At 40.5% G+C, this 22,100-nt stretch overlaps 2 protein-coding genes across 3 annotated transcripts; one reads left to right on the forward strand and one right to left on the reverse strand.

Annotated features, from left to right (window-relative positions):
• The first annotated feature begins 414 nt into the window (after positions 1-414).
• LOC100021755 (solute carrier family 66 member 3-like) lies at positions 415-1,450 on the forward strand. The gene has a single exon (XM_016425821.2). It carries the CDS (start codon positions 465-467, stop codon positions 1,074-1,076), a length of 612 nt encoding a protein of 203 aa, XP_016281307.1. The 5' UTR covers positions 415-464; the 3' UTR covers positions 1,077-1,450.
• A 15,358-nt stretch (positions 1,451-16,808) lies between these two features.
• Positions 16,809-19,076, reverse strand: LOC100618869 (chromosome 8 C12orf73 homolog). 2 transcript variants are annotated; one of them, XM_056798780.1, is made up of 3 exons: positions 18,727-18,913; positions 18,383-18,516; positions 16,809-17,036 (listed from the first exon to the last, which is right to left on the reverse strand). In XM_056798780.1, exons 1-3 carry the CDS (start codon positions 18,896-18,898, stop codon positions 16,938-16,940), a joined length of 405 nt encoding a protein of 134 aa, XP_056654758.1. In that variant the 5' UTR covers positions 18,899-18,913; the 3' UTR covers positions 16,809-16,937. The 2 variants fall into 2 exon arrangements, with proteins under 2 accessions (XP_056654758.1, XP_003342006.4); XM_003341958.4 differs by having other exon boundaries at positions 18,383-19,076.
• Between the last annotated feature and the right edge of the window lie 3,024 nt (positions 19,077-22,100).

The following is a 22,100-nucleotide window of genomic DNA, read 5'->3' on the forward strand; positions in this document are numbered from 1 at the left end:
ACAAACTCCAAAGGAGAAGAATTTCAAAGAAGTTCCTTGGACAGGAAGTTCAGGACTTTTTATAGTCCTTTTTCCACATCACTTCCTGTCCCTTCCCCACTTTATGGGAACCAATAACAGTCTTTCAATTTGCTAGCACTGCCCAGGGGCAGATCAGTGGCCTCTGGAGTTGTTACCCACTCTAGCAAGTGACTTGGGAACTCTCATACTTAGTGACTGATAAGGTACTAAATAGGGGTATTTAAATTTTTGACTGATTAATTTAACAGTTGCTGATTGATAGACAAAGAGAGTTTGATTCACTCTTCACACCGGCCCTACTCCAGTCCATCCTTGATTAAGTCACCAAAGTGATTTCCCTGACAAAAGTTTGATCATGCCAATTCCCTACTCATTAAACTTCAGTGGAGAAAGCTGATTTTCTTAAGCGGCACGGGTGTGAGATCCTCGGACCCCGTGCAGTCATGGAGGCGGGGCCGCTCTTGCACTTCTGCAACTGGAGCACACTAGTAGTGTGCATGGTCATCAAATTCCCACAGATCTTCGCCCTGCTCTCCGCCAAGAGTTCGCGGGGGGTCAGCCTGAAAAGTTTGCTTCTGGAGCTGGCTGGATTCCTTGTGTTTCTACGGTACCAGAGTTATTATAGCTACCCTCTGCTGACCTACCTGGAGTACCCAATTCTCATTGCACAAGATGTCATCCTCTTACTATGTGTTTTTCATTACAATGGAAATATAAAGCAGGCCATCCCATATATTGCCGTATTTCTGGGTGGATGGTACCTCTTGACTCTTCAGAAGTGGATAATAGATTTGGCAATGAATTTGTGCACCTTTATTAGTGCTGCCAGCAAGTTTGCCCAGCTCCAGTACCTGTGGGAGGCAAAGGATTCTGGAGCAGTGAGTGCCCTGACCTGGAGCATGTCTGCCTACACTTGTGCAACAAGAGTAATAACAACTTTAATGACCACTCAGGATCTTATGGTTCTTGTCCGTTTCCTGATCATGCTGGCTCTAAATATATGGGTAACAGCTACAATACTTCGCTACAGGAAGACAACTACAAAAGATGAGTAACTGAGCATCCTCACAGAGCAAATTACTCAAACTGGAACAAAAGAGAATTAACTTATTTTCTCCAGCATAAGACTGATGTAAAGTTGTTTGGATTTTAAAATCAGTATGATAATGGAAGTGTGACAACTTTATTATCTAAACACATTTTTCTACTTTTCAGTTTGAAGCTACAAAGCATGTGCTGTTCTATTTCCCCTGAGGGACAAGAGGTTGCACTGGAATTGTATCCCAGAGATTTAAGAGCCAGAAGGGAGCTTATTGGTCTAGTCCAGATCTCTCATTTTACTGATAGAGAAACTGAGGCACAGAGAAGAAAGAGTTATGATTAAGGTAGTAGCTTAACTCCTTGGCTAGTAGAACTCTTTGGTTCTTCTTTCTAATGAAGCACTTTAATTGCATAAATTGTCATTAAAAATCTCACTGTGCCCTGGTCAATTCCTAAAGGATAATGAAATTATAGTTGCAACACGGCAATCTCACAATGGTGCCTGGTTTCACATAAGGTTTCCATTATTTGAATGAACACTTGAAACATTTCTCTTCACTGGATTTTGAAATTAATGCAGCTGGGCAAGACCAATTTCTGTTTTTAAAAAATAAATACATGCACACAAGATTTAAGTGGAAGGGACCTTTCATTTCACAACCTAGAAAAGGTTATAATCAAAGATATAGAATGAATAGGGAATTTATTGATCCCATGGTTCAGGGGAAGACTGGCCCAAAGGGTAGAATCAGTATTAGAATATAGGCAATATGAAATTACAAGGGCATTCATGACAAAGATTCAAACATAAGCTTTCTACTATCCATTGCTGCCATTTGGACATGGTTATATCTTTCCTTCTTATTTAACCCTATAATTAACTCAGATGGGAATGGGGCATGTTTTTCATTACAACTATATTGCTTTTAACTATTTGTATACAAATTTGGTTTAAAAAGTTTAAATTTAATTAGCATGTAAAATAAACATTCATACTTTGAACACTGAAAAAAAAAAAAACTTCAGTGGCTCCCTATTGCCACCAGGATCAAACACAAAATTCTCTTTCTGGCACCCAAAGTTGTGAATTTTAGATTTTTCACCACCCTGATTAGTCTTTAAAATCCTAGCAACCAGGAATGTATATACCCCTACTTAAGGATTAATTATTGAGGAGGATGGCCTATGACAGACTAGCAAGTGACAAATAAGGAACAACTGACAGACCCCCTGGGCTGTCCTAAGTCAAGATTAAACTACCATTAGTAAATGTGAGATGCAGGAAGTGAGGTAAAGAACAGTCTATATATTTCGCATCACTTCCTCTCTCTGGGCTCTTTCTCGCGGAGACGTTGGGCTATTTCAGCATTGGGAGCTCATGGTGGCATTTGTAGTGTGCTTAGTGAGTGGTTTAGGCTGGTTCCTTTTTTCCTTTACCTCCTAAAACGCTATCCTCCTAGGAGGCCCCTCATCTCAGAGGAGGCCTAGTGGCTGAAAACCAAGCTAGATTGAGAAGGCCCCTTGGCCTAGGCCTCTGAACTCCTATTTGGCTTGCCAGAGCAGTCCAAATTCCTTTTCTCTCTCTCTTCTTAATTTCTTCTCTCTATTGTAATTAAACCACCATAGACATCCCAAACTGACTTGAGTATTTTATTGGGATTGAATTAATCCCTGGCAACCACTAGTATAATATGGTCAATCAATAATCCCTAATTTTACCCCTAACAAAGCCCTTCATATAAGTGCCACCTTCTACCTTTTCAGTCTCCTTATATCTCACTCTCCTGAACATTGCCATTAATCCAGTGACATTGGACTCCTAGCTACTCCCCAAACAGGACACTTTCTCCAGAGGACCATTAGGGGTAAAATTAGGGGTTGAGACTGAATATATTATATTGATGGTCACTAGGGATTTAAATTCAATCCCAATGAAATACTCAAGTCAGTATGGGATCTTATGGTGGTTTATTTACAATAGAGAGAAGAAATTAAGAAGAGAGAGAGAAAAGGAATTTGGACTGCTCTGGCAAGCCAGATAGGAGTTCAGAGGCCTAAGCCAAGGGGCCTTCTCAATCTAGCTTGGTTTCCAGCCACTAGGCCTCCTCTGAGATGAGGGGTCTTCTCAGAGAATAGTGCCTTCAGAAGGTCAAGGAAAAGGGAAGTCAGTCTTCTCACTCACCAAGTCCACCAAAACCAAAAGCACACCAAATGCCACCAAAAGCTCCCAAGAGAGACAGCTCATAGGAAATGACATGAAATATATGGGCAGCTCTTTACATTACTTCCTGTGTCTCACATGTACCAATGGTGGCTTAAGTTTGGCTTAGGACAGCCCATGGGATAAGTCAGTTGTTTCTGATTTGTCACTTGCTAGCACATGCCAGTCATAGGCCATCCTCCCCTATAATTAATTCTTTCTTTTTTATTTTTTTAAACCCTTACATTTTGTCTTGGAGTCAATACTGTGTATTGGCTCTAAGGCATAAGAGTGGTAAGGGCTAGGCAATGGGGGTCAAGTGACTTGCCCAAGGTCACACAGCTGTGAAGTGTCTGAGGTCAGATTTGAACCCAGGACCTCTCATATCTAGGTCTGACTCTCAATCCACTGAGCCACTCAGCTGCCCCCACAGTTAATTCTTAGGTGGGAGTGTATACATTCCTGGTTGCTAGAATTCTAAAGACTAAGCAGGGTGGAGTAAATCTAAAATTCACAGTGCCAGGCATTTTCTTTGGCTGTCCTCTATGCCCAGGACGCTCTCTCTCCTCATCTCTGCCTCTTACCTTCCATGGCTTTCTTCAACACCCAACTAAAACTATTATTGTTTTTCAATCATTTCAGTCCTGTCCTATTCTTCTGACCCCATTCAGGGTATTCTTGGCAGAGACATTGGAGTGTTTTGCCATTTCCTTCTTCAGCTCATTTTACATATGAGGAAATTGAGGCAAAGAGTGAAGTGACTTGTCCAGGATCACATAACTAGTGTCTGAGACCAGTTTTGAATTCAGATCCTCTTGACTCCAAGCTCAGAGCTCTACCCACTATGCCACCTAGTTTCCCAGTAGCTACTGCCATTCCTCTGCTGATTATCTCCAATTCAGGCTATAGCATATTTCTACATAATTTTTCACATTGTCTCCCATATTAGACTTTAATCCCCCTGAGGCAGGGACTTTTGCCCTTCTTCTGTATCCCCAGTACCTAGCATATTGCCTGGCTCACAGTAAGAAAATGTAACTGTGATCATTTTCTACTGATTTTGTCACAAGTTCCTCTTTTCTGGTCCATTACTTTCTTTTTTCTTTTTATTTTTTTCCTTTTAAACATTATTTTATTTGTTCATTTTCAAACATTATTCATTTGAAAAAAAAGTCATTTTCTTCCCCCCCACCACCACCCCTCCCATATTCGATGCTCGTTTCCACTGGGTATCACATGTGTCCTTGATTCGAACCCATTTCCATGTTGTTGGTATTTGCATTAGGGTGTTCATTTAGAGTCTCTCCTTAATCATATCCCCTCAACCCCTGTAGTCAAGCAGTTGCTTTTCTTCATTGTTTTTAATCCCACAGTTTGTACTCTGCTTGTGGATGGTGTTTTTTCTCCACGATACCTGTGGATTGTTCAGGGACCTTTGCATTGACACTAATGGAGAAGTCCATTACGTTCAATTGAACCACAGTGTGTCAGTCTCTGTGTATAATGATTTCCTGGTTCTGCTCCTTTCGCTCTGCATCACTTCCTGGAGGTTGTTCCAGTCTCCATGGAATTCCTCCAGTTGATTATTCCTTTGAGCACAATAGTATTCCATCACCATCAAATACCACACTTTGTTCAGCCATTCCCCAATTGATAGGCATCCCCTCATTTTCCAATTTTTTGCCACCACAAAGAACACAGTTATGAATATTCTTGTACAAGTCTTTTCCCTTATTATCTCTTTGGGGTACAAACCCAGCAGTGCTATGTCTGGATCAAAGGGCAGACAGTCTTTTAGTGTCCATTATTTTCTAACCTCCTTTGAAGTATGGACATTGACCACCAGGTGTCCCATGTGGGTAATTTGACACACTGCTTTGTAACTCTATAAACCTTAAAATTTCTTAGACTTATGAATGTTGGAAATTTCACCATTGGGAAATCTCATACTGGAAAAAATTTCCTACTGATAGTAAGAACCCCCTTGGCATGGGAGGATCCTTCTCCTCCCTACTTGGGACTGCTTTAGGACAGAAACCTTTTGCTGAACAATGGAAAGGGCTTTGACCTATGCTTTAGCATAGAACAGGAAGTTCTTTGAGTCATGATTGATTTTAGAATTGATACAATAGAGATACTTGGAATGACAGAACCAGGTCTTAGAAAATACAATTTCCACCCTACTCAGGGTAACAGGATTTAGGAAGGGCTGCAGCAAAAGGATCAAGATTTAATTATTTGAGAATATGACCTTCAACAGACATGTGCAAAGCCACAGACCTCTGGGCAGTCCTGGGTTAAGCTAGAGCCACCATTGGCACAGGGAAGACATGGACAGTGATTGGTAGATGTGAGAACTGAGGGGAGGGAACTTAGATGGTTTCCTTAAAGATAGCGGGGTCTGAGGACTGGGGAGTTCGAGAGGTTTTGCTCTGAGAGGTGGTGCTCTGAGAAGTTTTGCTCTGAAGGAGGCTGGAGGTGGAGGCCCCTGAGACTGTTTATCCATTTTGGTCACGTGAGTGATAGGGACTGATCTCTTTCTTTGCTTCAGCTATCTAAGGGCTTGGGCCTTTTGGCCCAGCCTAAACAGAGGGGGTATTTAAGCCCTATTCCCTTCTCTCTCTCTCTCTCTCTCTCTCTCTCTCTCTCTCTCTCTCTCTCTCTCTCTCTCTCTCTCCCTTTCTTCCTCCTGTTTGTAATTAAAACCTCCATAAAAGATTGACTGCTGACTTGAGTTACATTTAGGAATTACATAGCTGAATTCCTTGGCGACCTTAAATTAATATATATCAGTCTTTTAAAGTGATTTCCTTGTCACAACTCCCAGTGGTCTGTACTGTGTTGATGCTATTTATTTTGTCTGTTATAAAGAAAGTCCTTATTTTTTTTTAATGTTTGTTGACTGACAAATAGCCAGAATTTATTTAGGACTTTAAAGTTTGAAAAGTACTTCTCATTAGTTTCTCACAAAGGTAATTGCCATTATCAGCCCCATTTTGCAGATAAGGAAAGAGATTGAATGATTATTAAAGGCATACATCTAGCAAGCATAAGATAAAGGAGGTGAGATTGAAGCTCTCTCACTCCAAAGTCAGCACTCTATCCACCATACCACTCATTGGTCTCTGGAATAAATTCCAATCTTGTAACGTTGCTCAGCTATGTGAAAAAATAAGACAGATGCTGTGGCACAACAAATAAGAATGGTATGAGGTGTAAAAAGAAAAATCGTAGTACCACTGTCTCTCTATGCTTGGCATTAATCAGATCCTTACCCAAGAATGGTGATCAGTCCTGACCTTGGAAATAAAAGTTACCTTCCCTCCCTTCTAAAAAATTCAAGAAAAAAACTTCTCAAAAATACTTAATACTCAATATTTTGATGATTTAACAATTCAAAAATAATTAAGTTCAGGGGGCATCTGGATACCTCAGTGGATTGAGAGCTAGGCCTAGAGATAGGAGGTCCTAGGTTCAAATCTGGCCTCAGACACTTCCCAGCTGTATGACCCTGGGCAAGTCACTTAAAACCATTGCCTAGCCCTTATCACTCTTCTGCCTTGGAAGCCAATACACAGTATTGACTCCAAGATGAAGGTAAGGGTTTAAAAAAAAAATTAAGTTCTTAGAAAAATAGACCACTAAGGAAAAATTAAAGGAATCATGATATCATTTCTATCAAGGTCACTTCCATTATTTCCATTTTTTATGTTTTCAACCTTGACTCTTCACACTCAGGTATCAGCCATGGCCTAATCAGCTGCTAAGTCCTGTTGGCTCTATCTCCTCAGTCTTTTATTGTTTCCTCACACCTCCAAGCCTTCACTTCTTACTTTGTAAAGATAATTTTAGGGTTGTGACTTATATCTAGATTTAATTGGTCACCAAGGGAAATCTCAAATAAAATACCCAAGTCAGTCTGGAACTTTATGGTAATTTAATTAATATAGAGGGAAGGAATTTAAGGAGGAGGGAAGAGGATATAGGATTTCTCCTGCCTGGCCTGTGCCAGGGGGAGTTTTAAATCTCTGAAGAAGACTAGAGGCTTCTAAGAGGATAAAGTTGGAAAAGTAAAGGAGGGAAACTCAGCCAGAAACTCACCACTGAACTGGACAATAGCTGCTGAAAGGGACTTCTGGGTAAACATGGCAGCAATCTAGATGTAAATCTCTTCCTCTCCCCCAGCACCGAACGAAATAGACTACCTCAAAAGAGCATAAAAATCATCCTTGGAATAATGAAGGGACTCTCCAGAAGGCCACAGCAACGGAGGTACGTGGGGTTTGAACATTTCCACACTATAAGAAGAAGAAAAAGCGTGCACAAAAATGTGAACTGAGCTGCCCTCCCCCACCTCCCCCCACGGAACCAGAGTAGGGGCCAGCTCGCTCACCAGAGACAGCGAGTGAGTGAGGAGCATCTCTGTCTTTGGGGGCCCACCAGGGTCCTTGGGATCAAAGGAGGACTGCCAGGGAACTACTCCTCAGGGCGGTTTCACTGGAGAATGCGCAGACCGCGGGGGCCCTTGCAAACTGCGAACACTGTGTAGACCCTAGAAACTATAGAAACTGCCTGAGGCCAAAGCTCCTAGAAACTGTAGAAACTGCCTGAGGCCAAAGCTCCGCTCCTCACTGTAGTGACGGGGGGGGGGGGGGGGGGGGGGGGGCAAGCCAGGGTCCTTGGAAACTGACAGGGGCTACCAGGGAACTACCCCTCAGAGCGGTATTACAGGAGACTCCTGCTCATAAGAGAGAAGAGACCACAGAGCACGGGGGCCAGCTGGCTCACTAACAGACTACAGAGTCGAGGACGAACCAGACTGAAGAAAAAAAACGCCGCCACTTAAATCCACAGAAAACCCGCCCATAACACCCAGACCTCTGACCAAAAAGGAAAGGGAAAACTACCAAAAGGGATGGCTAATAGTGCCCAAGATCAACCGTCCAAGAAGAAAGGGAAAAAAGTGACTATTAAAAACTTCTACAGAGGGAAAACCCAGGCTACAAAGGAAAAAGAGGATGAAATTCAAACAAAATCAAAACATTCCCCCCAAAATGGAAATTATCCACAAGCTCTGGAAGAATTCAAAATGGAACTTATCCAAAAGATGGAAACCTTCTGGCAAGAAAAATGGGAAAAAATTCAGAAAGAGGTCAACAGAACTCAAAATTGGAGAGAGAGCTGGAAGCCTCAAACAGAAGGGCAGACCAAACTGAAAAGCTAAATCAGTCCTTAAAGATCAGAATTAAGCAACTGGAAGACAATGACCTTGCAAATCAGCAAGAATTAATAAAGCAAAGTCAAAAAATTAATGAATTAGAAGAAAACATAAATGATCTCACTGACAAGGTGATGGATCAGGAAAACAGGGAAAGGAGAGACAACTTGAGAATCACTGGTATACCTGAAAAACCAGAGATAAACAAAAATCTCAATGCCATACTACAAGAAATCATCGAAGAAAATTACCCTGATGTTCTCAAGCAAGGGGACAAAATAGAAATAGAAAGGGTTCATAGAACACCCTCTATACTAAATTCCCAAAAGACAACCCCCAGGAATGTAATCGCCAAATTCAAGAACTTCCAAGCTAAGGAGAAAATCTTACAAGAAACTAAGAGAAACTTCAGATACAGAGGAGCCCCCATAAGGATCACACAAGACCTAGCAGCGAATGCTAAGAGACCGCAAAGCCTGGAACACAATATTCATAAAGGCAAGAGAACTGTGTCTTCAGCCAAGAATCAGCTACCCATCTAAACTTACTATATACTTCCAGGGGAAAGTATGGGCATTCAACAAAATAGAAGATTTCCAAGTATTTGCAAAGAAAAGACCAGAACTCAGTGGAAACTTTGACATCCAAACACAAAGAGCAAGAGAAACATGAAGAGGTAAATATGAAAGAAAGGGAAAAGGAGAAAAGTGTTTTTTTTTTCTTTTATTCAAACTCTCTTCTATAGGGGCTACAATTAGATCAAACATATATACTAACATATGGGGGAAATGTTATATGTAACTTTCAAAAATGGTATGCATTGGGGCAGCTGGGTGGCTCAGTGGATTGAGAGCCAGGCCTAGAGATGGGAGGTCCTAGGTTCAAATCTGGCCTCAGACACTTCCCAGCTGTGTGACCCTGGGCAAGTCACTTAACCCCATTGCCTAGCCCTTACCACTCTTCTGCCTTGGAACCAATGCATAATATTGACTCCAAGAGGGAAGGGAAGGATTAAAAACAAATGGTATGCATTAATACAGTAATCAGAAGAATCAATCATAGGGAAAGACCGGGGCATTAACATGATTTGGAAGGGAAAAAAACAAAAAGAAAGAAAAAGGGATGGGGGATAAATGATGGTACTAAGATATACTTGAAGAAATAGAAATAAATTAAATGGCATAATCTTTGTCACACAAAGATAAACACAGGAAGGGGAGGGGAAGAATTCTCTTATAAGGAGAGGAAAAGAGTGCTAATTGTTATTACTTAAACTTTACTCTCAGTGAAATCAACTCTGGGAGGGAAGAGCATCTAGATCCATTGGGATCATGAATTCTATCTTATCCAACAGGGTAAGGGAGAAGGGAAAACTAAGGGGAGCTGAGGGGGAGGGAGTACAAAAAGGGAGGGAAGGAGAGGGGTGAGGGGAAGGGAACTAAAAGGGAGGGGCCAGAAAGGGAAACATAACAAGGGAGGGGACTAGAGGGACTGATTTAAAGTAAACCACTGGTTTAAAAGGTTATAGCAAAAGAAGAAAGGTCAGAATTAAGGGAGGACATTAAAATGCTGGGGAATTCACAAATGACAATCATAACACTGAACGTGAATGGGATGAACTCACCCATAAAATGTAGACGAATAGCAGAGTGGATTAGAAGCCAAAACCCCACCATATGTTGTCTTCAAGAAATACACATGAGTTGGGTAGATACTCACAAGGTCAGAATCAAAGGTTGGAGTAAGACCTATTGGGCCTCAACTGACATAAAGAAGGCAGGAGTAGCAATCATGATATCTGACAAAGCCAAAGCAAAAATAGACCAAATTAAAAGGGATAGGGAAGCTAAATACATCCTGATAAAAGGGAGTATAGACAACGAGGAAATATCACTAATCAACATGTATGCACCAAATGGTATAGCACCCAAATTTCTAATGGAGAAACTAGGAGAATTGAAAGAGGAAATAGATAATAAAACTAGACTAGTGGTAGATCTGAACCAACCACTATCAAATTTAGACAAATCAAATCAAAAAATAAATAAAAAGGAGGTAAAAGAGGTGAATGAAATCCTAGAAAAATTAAAGTTAATAGATATATGGAGAAAAATAAATAGGGAAAAAAAGGAATACACATTCTTTTCAGCAGCACGTGCAACATTCACAAAGATTGACCATACACTAGGTCATAAAAACATGGCATACAAATGCAGAAAAGCAGAAATAATAAATGCAACCTTTTCAGATCATAAGGCAATAAAAATAATGATCAGTAAGGGTACATGGAGAGCAAAATCAAAAATCAATTGGAAATTAAATAATATGATGCTCCAAAATCGGTTAGTTAGAGAAGAAATCATAGAAACAATTAATGATTTCATTGAAGAAAATGACAATGGCAAGACATCCTTTCAAACCTTATGGGATGCAGCCAAAGTAGTACTCAGAGGAAAATTCATATCCTTGAGTGCATATATTAACAAATTAGGGAGGGTAGTGTAAAAATAGACTCGAACTCTGGACTTCAATCCCCACAAGCCCTTGCTCCACTTCCCCAAAGTGCTTTGTAATCTCACGGAATTCTGAGGTGGGCTGAGATCGAGAAGGGATTTAACCTGATTGCAAAGGCTTTTGTAATCTCTTTTTAGACTGCCGTTTTGGAGCAGATGCGTCTCTTCCATGATGTGAGATTATCTTGTCTAGGCCTCTCTGGCCTAGGCATGTGTTTCTTATCCTGTATTTTCTTTAATCCTTAATCTTTAATAAACCTCATAAAAATATAATACTCCTTGCAGAGAGAAACTAATTTCTACCTGCCTCAGTCTCCCCTAAATTTTTAACTGTTACAGTAGAGATCAATGAATTGGTCATGCAAATCAAAAAACTTGAAAGAGAACAAATTAAAAACCCCCAGAAGAAAACCAAATTAGAAATCCTAAAAATTAAGGGAGAAATTAATAAAATTGAAAGTGATAGAACTATTGAACTAATAAATAAGACAAGAAGCTGGTACTTTGAAAAAACAAACAAAATAGACAAAGTACTGGTCAATCTAATTAAAAAAAGGAGAGAAGAAAAGCAAATTAACAGTATCATAGATGAAAAGGGGGATCTTACCTCCAATGAAGAGGAAATTAAGGCAATCATTAAAAACTTCTTTGCCCAATTATATGGCAATAAATATGCCAATCTAGGCAATATGGACAAATACTTACAAAAATACAAATTGCCTAGACTAACAGAAGAAGAAATAGAATTCTTAAATAATCCCATATCAGAAAAAGAAATTGAACAGGCCATCAAAGAACTCCCTAAGAAAAAATCCCCAGGACCTGATGGATTCACAAGTGAATTCTATCAAACATTCAAAGAAGAGCTAATCCCAATACTATACAAACTATTTGACATAATAAACAAAGAGGAAGTTCTACCAAATTCCTTTTGTGACACAAATATGGTACTGATTCCAAAGCCAGGCAGGTCAAAAACAGAGAAAGAAAACTATAGACCAATCTCCCTAATGAACATAGATGCAAAAATCTTAAACAGTATACTAGCAAAAAGACTTGAGCAAGTGATCAGGAGGGCCATTCACTATGATCAAGTAGGATTCATACCAGGAATGCAGGGCTGGTTCAATATTAGGAAAATCATCCACATAATTGACCATATCAACAAGCAAACCAACAAAAATCACATGATTATCTCAATAGATGCAGAAAACGCCTTTGACAAAATACAACACCCATTCCTATTAAAAACACCAGAAAGCATAGGAAAAAAAAACAGTCTTTCCTAAAAATAATAAACAGTATCTATCTAAAACCATCAGCTACATCATCTGCAATGGGGATAAACTAGATGCATTCCCAATAAGATCAGAAGTGAAACAAGGATGCCCATTATCACCTCTATTATTTAACATTGTAGCGTCCCAGGCATGTTAGCATCTAGGAAGTATGATTGATGTATTGATATTGTATTACCAGACACATGGTCAGACCTCTTGATGTTCATTGTATGGAAAGGGACAGTCTGAAGCTCTAGCATAGGCTGGGCCTTGGCAGCCACGCTGCCTCAGCTCGGAGTACATTCATTTGCAAAGTGCGGGTTGGATTAATCTCCACTCCTTTGATCTTGTCATTGTCAATCCAACCAATGTTAAGACTTATATCATATTACGTATTCTTTGATCTCCTCCCAATCCACATTCCTAAAACCTTCAATAAAGGCTGGGGAACAAGCCAAGCTTGCTGTCTCTTCCCTCCTCATCTCTTACTCTTACTCTCTCTCTTACCCTCCTCGCCTCTTACCCTCTTGCTTCACTGTATCTCTTTTCTAGCGATGCTGTCACCCCCAAAGCACACTCTCTTGTCTATAGGAGTATCAAGGAGTTGGTACTCCCCACCTATTCTCTTATTCCTTTTATTTCCTCAGAGTTCATGTTACTCCCCATGTGTTTGAACCTGCTGTCTTTGAGTCTGTATTGTTTTCCATTTCCTTAGTCTCCCTTCTCCATCTCAGGTTATTACCTACAGATAAATAATATAGGACTCCCACGGGGGATCACTATAAACATTGTACTAGAAACACTAGCAGTAGCAATTAGAGAAGAAAAAGAAATTGAAGGCATTAAAATAGGCAATGAGGAGACCAAGTTATCACTCTTTGCGAATGACATGATGGTCTACTTAAAGAATCCTAGAGAATCAACCAAAAAGCTAGTCGAAATAATCAACAACTTTAGCAAAGTTGCAGGATACAAAATAAACCCACATAAGTCATCAGCATTTCTATATATTTCCAACACAGCTCAGCAGCAAGAACTAGAAAGAGAAATCCCATTCAAAATCACCTTAGACAAAATAAAATACTTAGGAATCTATCTCCTGAGACAAACACAAGAACTATATGAACACAACTACAAAACACTCTCCACACAACTAAAACTAGACTTGAGCAATTGGAAAAACATTAACTGCTCATGGGTAGGACGAGCCAATATAATAAAAATGACCATCCTACCCAAATTTATCTATCTATTTAATGCTATACCCATTGAACTTCCAAAAATTTTTTTTTACTGAATTAGAAAAAAACATAGCAAAGTTCATTTGGAAGAACAAAGGATCAAAGATATCCAGGGAAATAATGAAAAAAAAATACAAAGGAAGGTGGCCTTGCAGTCCCAGATCTCAAACTATATTACAAAGCAGTGGTCATCAAAACAATTTGGTACTGGCTAAGAGACAGAAAGGAGGATCAGTGGAATAGACTTGGGGTAAGGGACCTCAGCAAGACAGTCCATGACAAACCTAAAGACCCCAGCTTTTGGGACAAAAATTCACTATTTAACAAAAACTGCTGGGAAAACTGGAAGACAGTGTGGGAGAGATTAGGTTTGGATCAACACCTCATACCCTACACCAAGACAAACTCAGAATGGGTGAATGACTTGAACATAAAGAAGGAAACTATAAGTAAACTAGGTGAACACAGAATAGTATACATGTCAGACCTGTGGGAAGGGAATGACTTTAAAACCAAGCAAGACATAGAAAGATTCACAAAATGTAAAATAAACAATTTTGATTACATCAAATTAAAGTTTTTGTACAAACAAAACCAATGTAACCAAAATTAGAAGGGAAGCAACAAACTGGGAAACAATCTTCATAACAAAAACTTCTGACAAAGGTCTAATTACTCAAATTTATAAAGAGATAAATCAATTGTACAAAAAATCAAGCCATTCTCCAATTGATAAATGAGTAAGGGACATGAACAGGCAGTTTTTAGCCAATGAAATCAAAACTATTAATAAGCAAATGAAAAAGTGCTCTAAATGTCTGATAATCAGAGAGATGCAAATAAAAACAACTCTGAGGTATCACCTCACATGTAGCAGATTGGCTAACATGACAGCAAAGGAAAATAATGAATGTTAGAGGGGATGTGGCAAAGTAGGGACATTAATTCATTGCTGGTGGAGTTGTGAATTGATCCAACCATTCTGGAGGGCAATTTGGAACTATGCCCAAAGGGTGATAGAAGACAGCCTGCCCTTTGATCCAGCCATAGCACTGCTGGGTTTGTACCCCAAAGAGATAATAAGAAAAAAGACATGTACAAGAATATTCATAGCTGCGTTCTTTGTAGTGGCAAAAAACTGGAAAATGAGGGGATGCCCTTCAATTGGAGAATGGCTGAACAAATTATGGTACATGTTGGTGATGGAATACTATTGTGCTAAAAGGAATAATAAAATGGAGGAATTTCATGGAGACTGGAACAGCCTCCAGGAAGTGATGCAGAGTGAAAGGAGCAGAGCCAGGAGAACATTGTACACTGTGGTACAATCGAAGGTAATGGACTTCTCCATTAGTGGCAATGCAATGTCCCTGAACAATCCACTGGGATCAAGGAGAAAATAAAAACACTACCCTCAAGCAAAGGACAAATGGGGGAGTAAAAACACCAAGGAAAGGCAACAGCTTGACTACAGGGGTAGAGGGGATATGATTGAGGAGAGACTCTAAATGAACACAATGAAAATACCAACAACATGGAAAAGAGTTCAGACTGAGGACACATGTGATACCCAGAGGAATCATTGGGAGGAGTGGGGGGAAGAAAAAGAAAATGATCTTTGTTTCTAATGAATAATGTTTGAAAATGACCAAATAAAATAATGTTAAAAAATAGCTGCCGAAAGGCCCAGCATGCTACTATCAGCTAATTCTCCACCTCAAAAGGTGCCAGAGAGAGGAAGTGATCCAAATATGTAGATCTTTCACCCTTGTGTCTCCTCCTCTAAATTTTCACGTTTACCAATCACATCAAAGGCTTTTCTCCAGGACTGCCCATACTTTTAGTTCTCATCTTCTTTTGAATAGATTATATCTTTAGAGTTACTTAACACTTCTTTGTTAAGTTCACCTTTTGTGAGTTACTTAACCTTTTTGTGATTAATTTAACCTTTATAGTTACTTAACACCTTTTTGTATTAAGATCTTAACATAGGCTTAGCTTAAAGTTCTAGCTTCACTATAAGATAAGAGTTAAGTACCTTCATTGTTCAATCAGGAGATTAAAACTTTATCTTCCCCTAAAGTAACGTTAATTTAAAGTTCCCAAAATATTCCTGATTTTGTTAAACTAAGCATCTTCATTGTTACAATCAGGAAATAGCTAAATCCAGTTTTCACAACTTGGACTATTGCCATGGCTTCCTCCTTGGTCTTACTGTCTCTATTCAATCTTCACTCTAGATCTTCATCCAGCCAAAGTTCTTCCTGAAGCCCATGTCTGACTCTCTCATTCCTTGGCTCAAAAAACTTCAATGTCTCCCCTTTGCTAACAAGACAAAATATAGACTGCTGTTTGGCAGCCTGACTTCTTTAAAATCTCATTTCAGCTTATCTTTCTAGGCTGATTCAAAGAGTAGAGACAATAATATATGTAGGCAGTGCATTGAAAAAACAGGAGGAAGTTCTCTAGTCAGTTGTATGAATTCATCAAAAGACAGAGACAAAAGAGTAAACCAGAGTGGGGCTAGGAGTAGACTGATTGGAGTGCCCAGCCTGGAATCAGGAGGACCTAGGTTCAAATCTGGCCTCCAGACACTTCATAGTTATGTGATCTTGTACAAGTCACTTAACCCCAACTGTCTAGCTCTTGCTCTTATTCTGTCTTAGAATTGATACTAAGACAGAAGGTAAGAGTTTGGAAAAAAGCAAAACAAAACAGTGAACCAGACATGGTTAAACATGGGTTTCAATCTGTACCAATAAAGAGGGTACTACATTAATTAGATCACAGCTGTTTGGCAGAGTAAAGAGGCATCCTTGGAGCTAGTTAAACCTGGGTACAGGTTCTGACACATACTGGCTGGGTAAGTCACTTAACCTCTCAACACTCAAGAGCTCTTAATGATTTGTGTGTATCATGGGCCCTCAAGTAGTCTGTATTCAAATAATAACTTATATAATGCTTTCTATATTATCTCACTTGATACAATAACCCAGTGGGGTAGGTGCTATTGCAATCTCCATTTTATAAAGAATGAGACTGAGAGATTAAGTTATATATATGCTCTCTATATATATTCCTTTTTTGTTGTTCTTTGTATATGGAAAATGTTGATTAAATACATAACTAAAATTTTTTTTACAAAGTCACTTACTGAAAAGTTAACACAGGAGTTTTAATTCTCACATGTTTTACATGTAATTCACACTACACTCAGGTCCAAATTAAATAGCTCCCAAATTACATTCCAAAGGCTGGGAAGGGTTCGTTTAACAATTCTCAGGCCACACAATATAAGCCACAATTAGAGCTGAATTTATTGATATTCATTGAGAATCCTCAGTGAATGAGGACAAGCAGAATGCCTGTCTGTGTGAATAAAAATGGAATAAAAGTCCTGGCATCACACGTTGACAATGTAGGTCACTGTTGCTGAGAAATCTGACCTTGCTCTTGTCTGGTTTTCAGCCCCAGGAGCTCTGTTTTGAGTTCACCACGTTTTGGAGGGACTTCAGGTATTGTCTGAAAAGAAATCACAGTTATCAAAGTTGTGCATCAGACTACAATGACAAGGCAGTGTTCACAGACAGCAAACAAATTCAGTGGATAATAGGCAAATTCATATAGTCCTTTAAAAACTGCAAAACATCTTACACATGCTACATATATCATCTCATACACAAACATTTAAGTGTTGTTTGGCAGAGTAAAGAGGCATCCTTGGAGCTAGTTAAACCTGGGTACAGGTTCTGACACATACTGGCTGGGTAAGTCACTTAACCTCTCAACACTCAAGAGCTCTTAATGATTTGTGTGTATCATGGGCCCTCAAGTAGTCTGATAAAAACCTACAGATCCCTCCTTGGCATAATGCTTTTAAATGGATAAAACATGGGATTACAAGGGGGAAAATGTTGAAATATAATTATATGTGTGACCTTGGGCAAGTCACTTTATCCCTATTGCCTAGCCCTTATCATTCTTCTACCTTGGAACCAATACACAATATTTATCAATTTGAAGACAGAAGAAAGGTTTAAGAAAAAAAAATTATAATTTTTTTTTTTTTTAATTTCAAAGACCTTAGACTCTAAGGCTTAGAAGAACTCAAAGAACAAAGACCTTTCAAAGAACTCCTAGAAGTTTGCAGAGAAGGTGCCAATCTCATTCTCTATTCTAAGGTTCCTCCCAGCTCTTACATTCCCTGGTTAGAAAGTTCTCCTGCACCTGACATTCTAGGTTTTGGGTCTTTTTCAGTTTTGATACTCTTCAACCCAAGGATTCTCCTCTCTCACAGTAAGCACTTAGTAAATATTTTTTTATTATTATTTAAAGCTCTTACCTTGAGTCTTAGAATACTAAGTATCAATTTTAAGACAGAAGAACCAGTAAGAGCTAGGGTAATTGGAATTAAGTGACCTGCCTAGGGTCACACAGCTGGGACATGTCTGAGGCCACATTTGAACCCAGGACCTCTCATTTCCAGACTTGGCTTTCTATCCACTGAGCTACTTAGCCGCCCCAATAAATGTTTATTGATTGATGGTTGTGTCTCCCATTACACTGTTAGGTATTTGACGGTAAATTTTTGCCTCTTTTGTATTCCTCAGTCCTAAGAACAGTGCCTGCCACATAGTCGGTGCTTAAGAAATGTTTGATGGTTGTATTTATCAGAGGAATTAGAGGAGAGCAGGCATTGTCTTTTTGCCTCCGGTTGCATACCCAGTGGCTGGTACATAGTGGACCCTCAATAACTGCTTTCTGACAGCCAGACTGACTTCGTCTTGGCTTAGCAGGAGCTGATTGCCTGGCGTATGGCCGAGTGCCTCCCTCCCCTCGGGCAGGGCAGATGCGTGCCCCTCACTCACCAGGTCGGGCCGGTAGTACCTGTGAACCACCTCTGCCCCCAGGAGCATGGCCCCCAAGCTGGCAGCGACCATTTTCAGGTACGTGGGCAGCGACACGCCCGCGGGCATGGCGAGGTGGGGACCGGGGCTGGGACCTGCAAAAAAGAATAGCCTGGGAGGAAAGTGCCACCAGGCGCCTGCAAACGGGTTCCACGCCGTGCGCCCACTTCGGGCCAATCGATCAATCGGTCGATCAACTAGTATCAGACGCCAGGCCTGGTGTGGATCACCTTGGCGCGAACTACAGGCAAGAGGCGCCCCCGGGCGGCGGGGAAGTTCAAGGTCAGCTAAGGGGTCCAGGCTACCTGCAACAAGATCTGTTTTAAACCAGGCCCACATAGGCGGAACCCCGAGACCAGCAGCGGGCCAGGTTGGGGCTGAGGTCGGGTCGCTGCGCGCGCACCCTAAAGAGGCAGGCCAGGGAGGAGGAACGTGGACTGCGCGCGCACCCAGCCAGCCTGCGAGTGCGGTTTCCATGGACTCAGCCCGGACTGGAGGGCCTGAGGCTGCGCACGCACCAACTAGATGTCAGCCCCCTTACTCCAACCCCCCTCCCACCAAAAGCGGCATACCAAACGTGCCAAAGATCCCGGGACTCTGGCAATTAAGCCTCTAGGCGCAGGCTCCGGCGGATTTTCTCGGATGGAGGGGGCTGCTTCTGTTTCCGCTTTCGCTCCAGAAGGATGCAGGTGGGGCCCGCCCCTGCTGTAAAGCCTCCGCCTAATCTGAGCCTCTTCAGGATTTTGGCCTCCCGGGGCAGCAACCCAGGCACTCCCCTTCCCCTAGGAGCTCTCCAGTTAGGTCATGTCTGACTCCTCAGGACCCCATTTGGGATTTGCCATTTCCTTCACCAGCTCATTTTATAGATGGGGAAACTGAGGCAAACAAGTGACTTGCCCAGGACCACACAGCTAGGAAGTCTGAGACCAAATCTGATAGTCCTCTTGACTCCAGGCCCAGCTCCCTCTCTCCAGTGACACCAAACTGCCCAGTTTATCCCCCTATAATGAACTTTTCCCCCCTTAAAATTCATTCCTTCTGTCTAAAATCAATACTCAGTATTGGTTCTGTGTGGAGTGGAATTTTTCACTAATTTTCTATAGGAAATGCCAATCTATGATTACTAATACTAATTAATGTAATGCACCATCTATACAGTTCCAAGGATTCCCCTCTCGGAGAAGGCACTTATTAAATATCAATTTGTTTTTAACCCTTATCTTCTGACTTTGAATAGATATTAAATGTGGGTTCCAAAGCAAAAAAGCAGTAAGGATTAGGGAGTTGGGGTTAAGTGACTTGTCCAGGTCACAAAGCTAGAAAATGAGGTCAGTCAACTTGAAATCTGGAGACCCCAACTCTGCCCTTGTCCCCAGAGAATTCACCCAGGAGGGAAGTCCCAGACTTAGCTATTTCAGACTGAATAATGGTCCTAGTTGGGTGAAATTAGATCTAAATCAAATGTTAAGTACCCTTTTGTCCTGGTATTTTCTCCCATTGTATCAAAGCTGGATTTTTCCCTTTTCTATCCATTATAAAGCATCAGCCTCTCCCTGATAATCCTGTGTTTGGCTTCATATTTCCTTGTAGCCATGATAATGTCAATCAATCATACTTCCCTGTCCTTAGTTCACCAACTGGTATATAAGTTCCTCAAGTTTTATTGTTCATCAGAAAATCATCTAGCTCAGTCATCCTCTCAGAGACACTGTTGCCAGAGTGACAGAGCTTTTGACTGTGTGATTTTAGGCGCTCGACTCTGTGTAGTGGCCAAATATTGAACACTATCTCTTTCCTGATTAAAGTCTTGATTTTTCTGACTACTTTAATAGTTCTGTTTTTCCCAAATTAACATCACATTTGAACCCAGGACTTCCCATCCACTGAGCTGCCTCATTGCCCTCTATAATATACTTTTAAAGTGGATAATCACTTATTAAAGATGTCTAATGAGGTTGGCATGGGCATTGTACCCCCAAAACTATAGAAGTTTCAGGCAAACTATAAGCAGGGAAATTCTGTTGCTCCCTTGCATCCCTGTGTCTGCTAACCCTAAACATCTGATAAGACCCTGAGATAATTATCCTTGAATTGTCCTTTAGATTTAAGATGGACAGAGAGATACACCTCCTTGATATCATCAGGTTGTATCTTAGACATCCATCTGCCTCTTAACTATGAGGGTCATCCCCTATATCTTCAGGCAAATCCCCCCCCATGCCTCAGGGCATACCACTCTAGAGTCACATTTTCATGTTTTCACTGTTGTAAAGAGTATAAAGACCCCAGAATTGATGTCATCTAGGGAACACCTTTCCATCCATGCTGTTCCCCTGACTAGATTCAACATTACCTTCTAATTTAATAAATTTCTCTTTTTATTTTTAAGCTAAGTTTCAGAGTCTTGCATTCTTGCCAGAACCCTGGGGGTTTACCTAAAGCCCCCTACAACAAGGGTGAATCTCTCAAGATAAGACAAATTATGACAATTTTGGATTGCTTTCTAATTTTTTCAGGATATCCTTCCCCAGCTATCAAATCTAAATTTGCCTTTTTTTGCAACTCCTACCTCTTGTTTCTTGCTTTTCCCTAAAAGAACAAATCAAATCCCTCTTCTCATGACATCCTTTCAAATACTTGAAGTCAGATATAATATTCCTCCAGTCTTCTCTTCTGGCTAAATATCACTAATTCCATCAACTGATCCCTATATCAGGTGTCTCTACTATCAAAGGCCTTCACAATCCTGGTTGCCCTTCTGTATCAATTTATCAGTATCCTTAAACTGCAGTCCCTAGTGTGACCCATAGCTAAAAGTCTATGCTTTTTGCTTAAGATTCTTATAATTGGTGAAGGCTGATTATTCAAAGCTCCTTGTCTGCTCCTGGGACAGAGCTGAAGAGACTTGGAGGAAGGGAAATACTGGTCTGCCGGCTTCCAACTTTGAGAAAGATGAGTGGTTCTACACTCTCTTCAAGTCCCTAACAAAAGAGGAAAGGCCCTAGGAAGAAGCCAATATATGGGGGAATTGGTTCCTTAATCAGGTCCCTATTTCCAGTTTGGCAGGATAGATATGTTTTGGAAATTTTTCCTTGGGCAAGATTAGAGACTTTATGGAATGGCTTGTTCATTCTATGTATCCTTTGCTATATTCTTAGTACATAAATTCTATAATTTTTGTTTGCTATTGATGAATAAATGGGTTTCCCTGCTTTTTACCATATGTATCCTTTGTGCAACTGTAATTTGATGGAGAAATCAAACCTTGGAGAGTTTGAGACACTCCTTCCCAGTTACAGCATGGTGATCAGGAGTTAAGTTTAAACTTAAAAATTATTTCCCCTAGGCTAACAGTATTTAAGTGAGGGCAAAACAGATATTATTTTAGTTCTCTAGAATCCAGTGGTTAGCCTATGGCTCCAATCAACCTAGTGCTTCCCTTTCAGCAGGAATCAAAGTTTACCTAGGAGAAGGAAGGCAGGAGGAAGCTCTAGAGACATCTATTCATGCTTCCCTTAAAACCATATTTAAATAGATTCATGTGCCCATATTACCTACACGGGTACCACAAAGCACAAAATTATGTGATAAAATGCTGAACATGGAGAAAACCCCAGTCAAAACCTAACTCAAACTCATACTAGGCAAATTACTTAGTCTTTCAACCTCAATTTCCTCA

The sequence above is a fragment of the Monodelphis domestica genome, chromosome 5 (genome assembly GCF_027887165.1).
Source record: "Monodelphis domestica isolate mMonDom1 chromosome 5, mMonDom1.pri, whole genome shotgun sequence".
Classification (NCBI taxonomy): Eukaryota; Metazoa; Chordata; class Mammalia; order Didelphimorphia; family Didelphidae; genus Monodelphis; species Monodelphis domestica.

What these genes read in the sequence shown, in the direction of transcription:
- LOC100021755 (XM_016425821.2), top strand. Translation starts at nt 465, where the DNA reads ATGGAGGCGGGGCCGCTCTTGCACTTCTGCAACTGGAGCACACTAGTA.
- LOC100618869 (XM_003341958.4), bottom strand. Translation starts at nt 18,898, where the DNA reads ATGGAAACCGCACTCGCAGGCTGGCTGGGTGCGCGCGCAGTCCACGTT. An exon ending in GGTACTACCGGCCCGACCTG is followed by an intron (nt 17,037 to 18,382) that starts GTGAGTGAGGGG and finishes ATTTCTTTTCAG; the next exon opens with ACAATACCTGAAGTCCCTCC.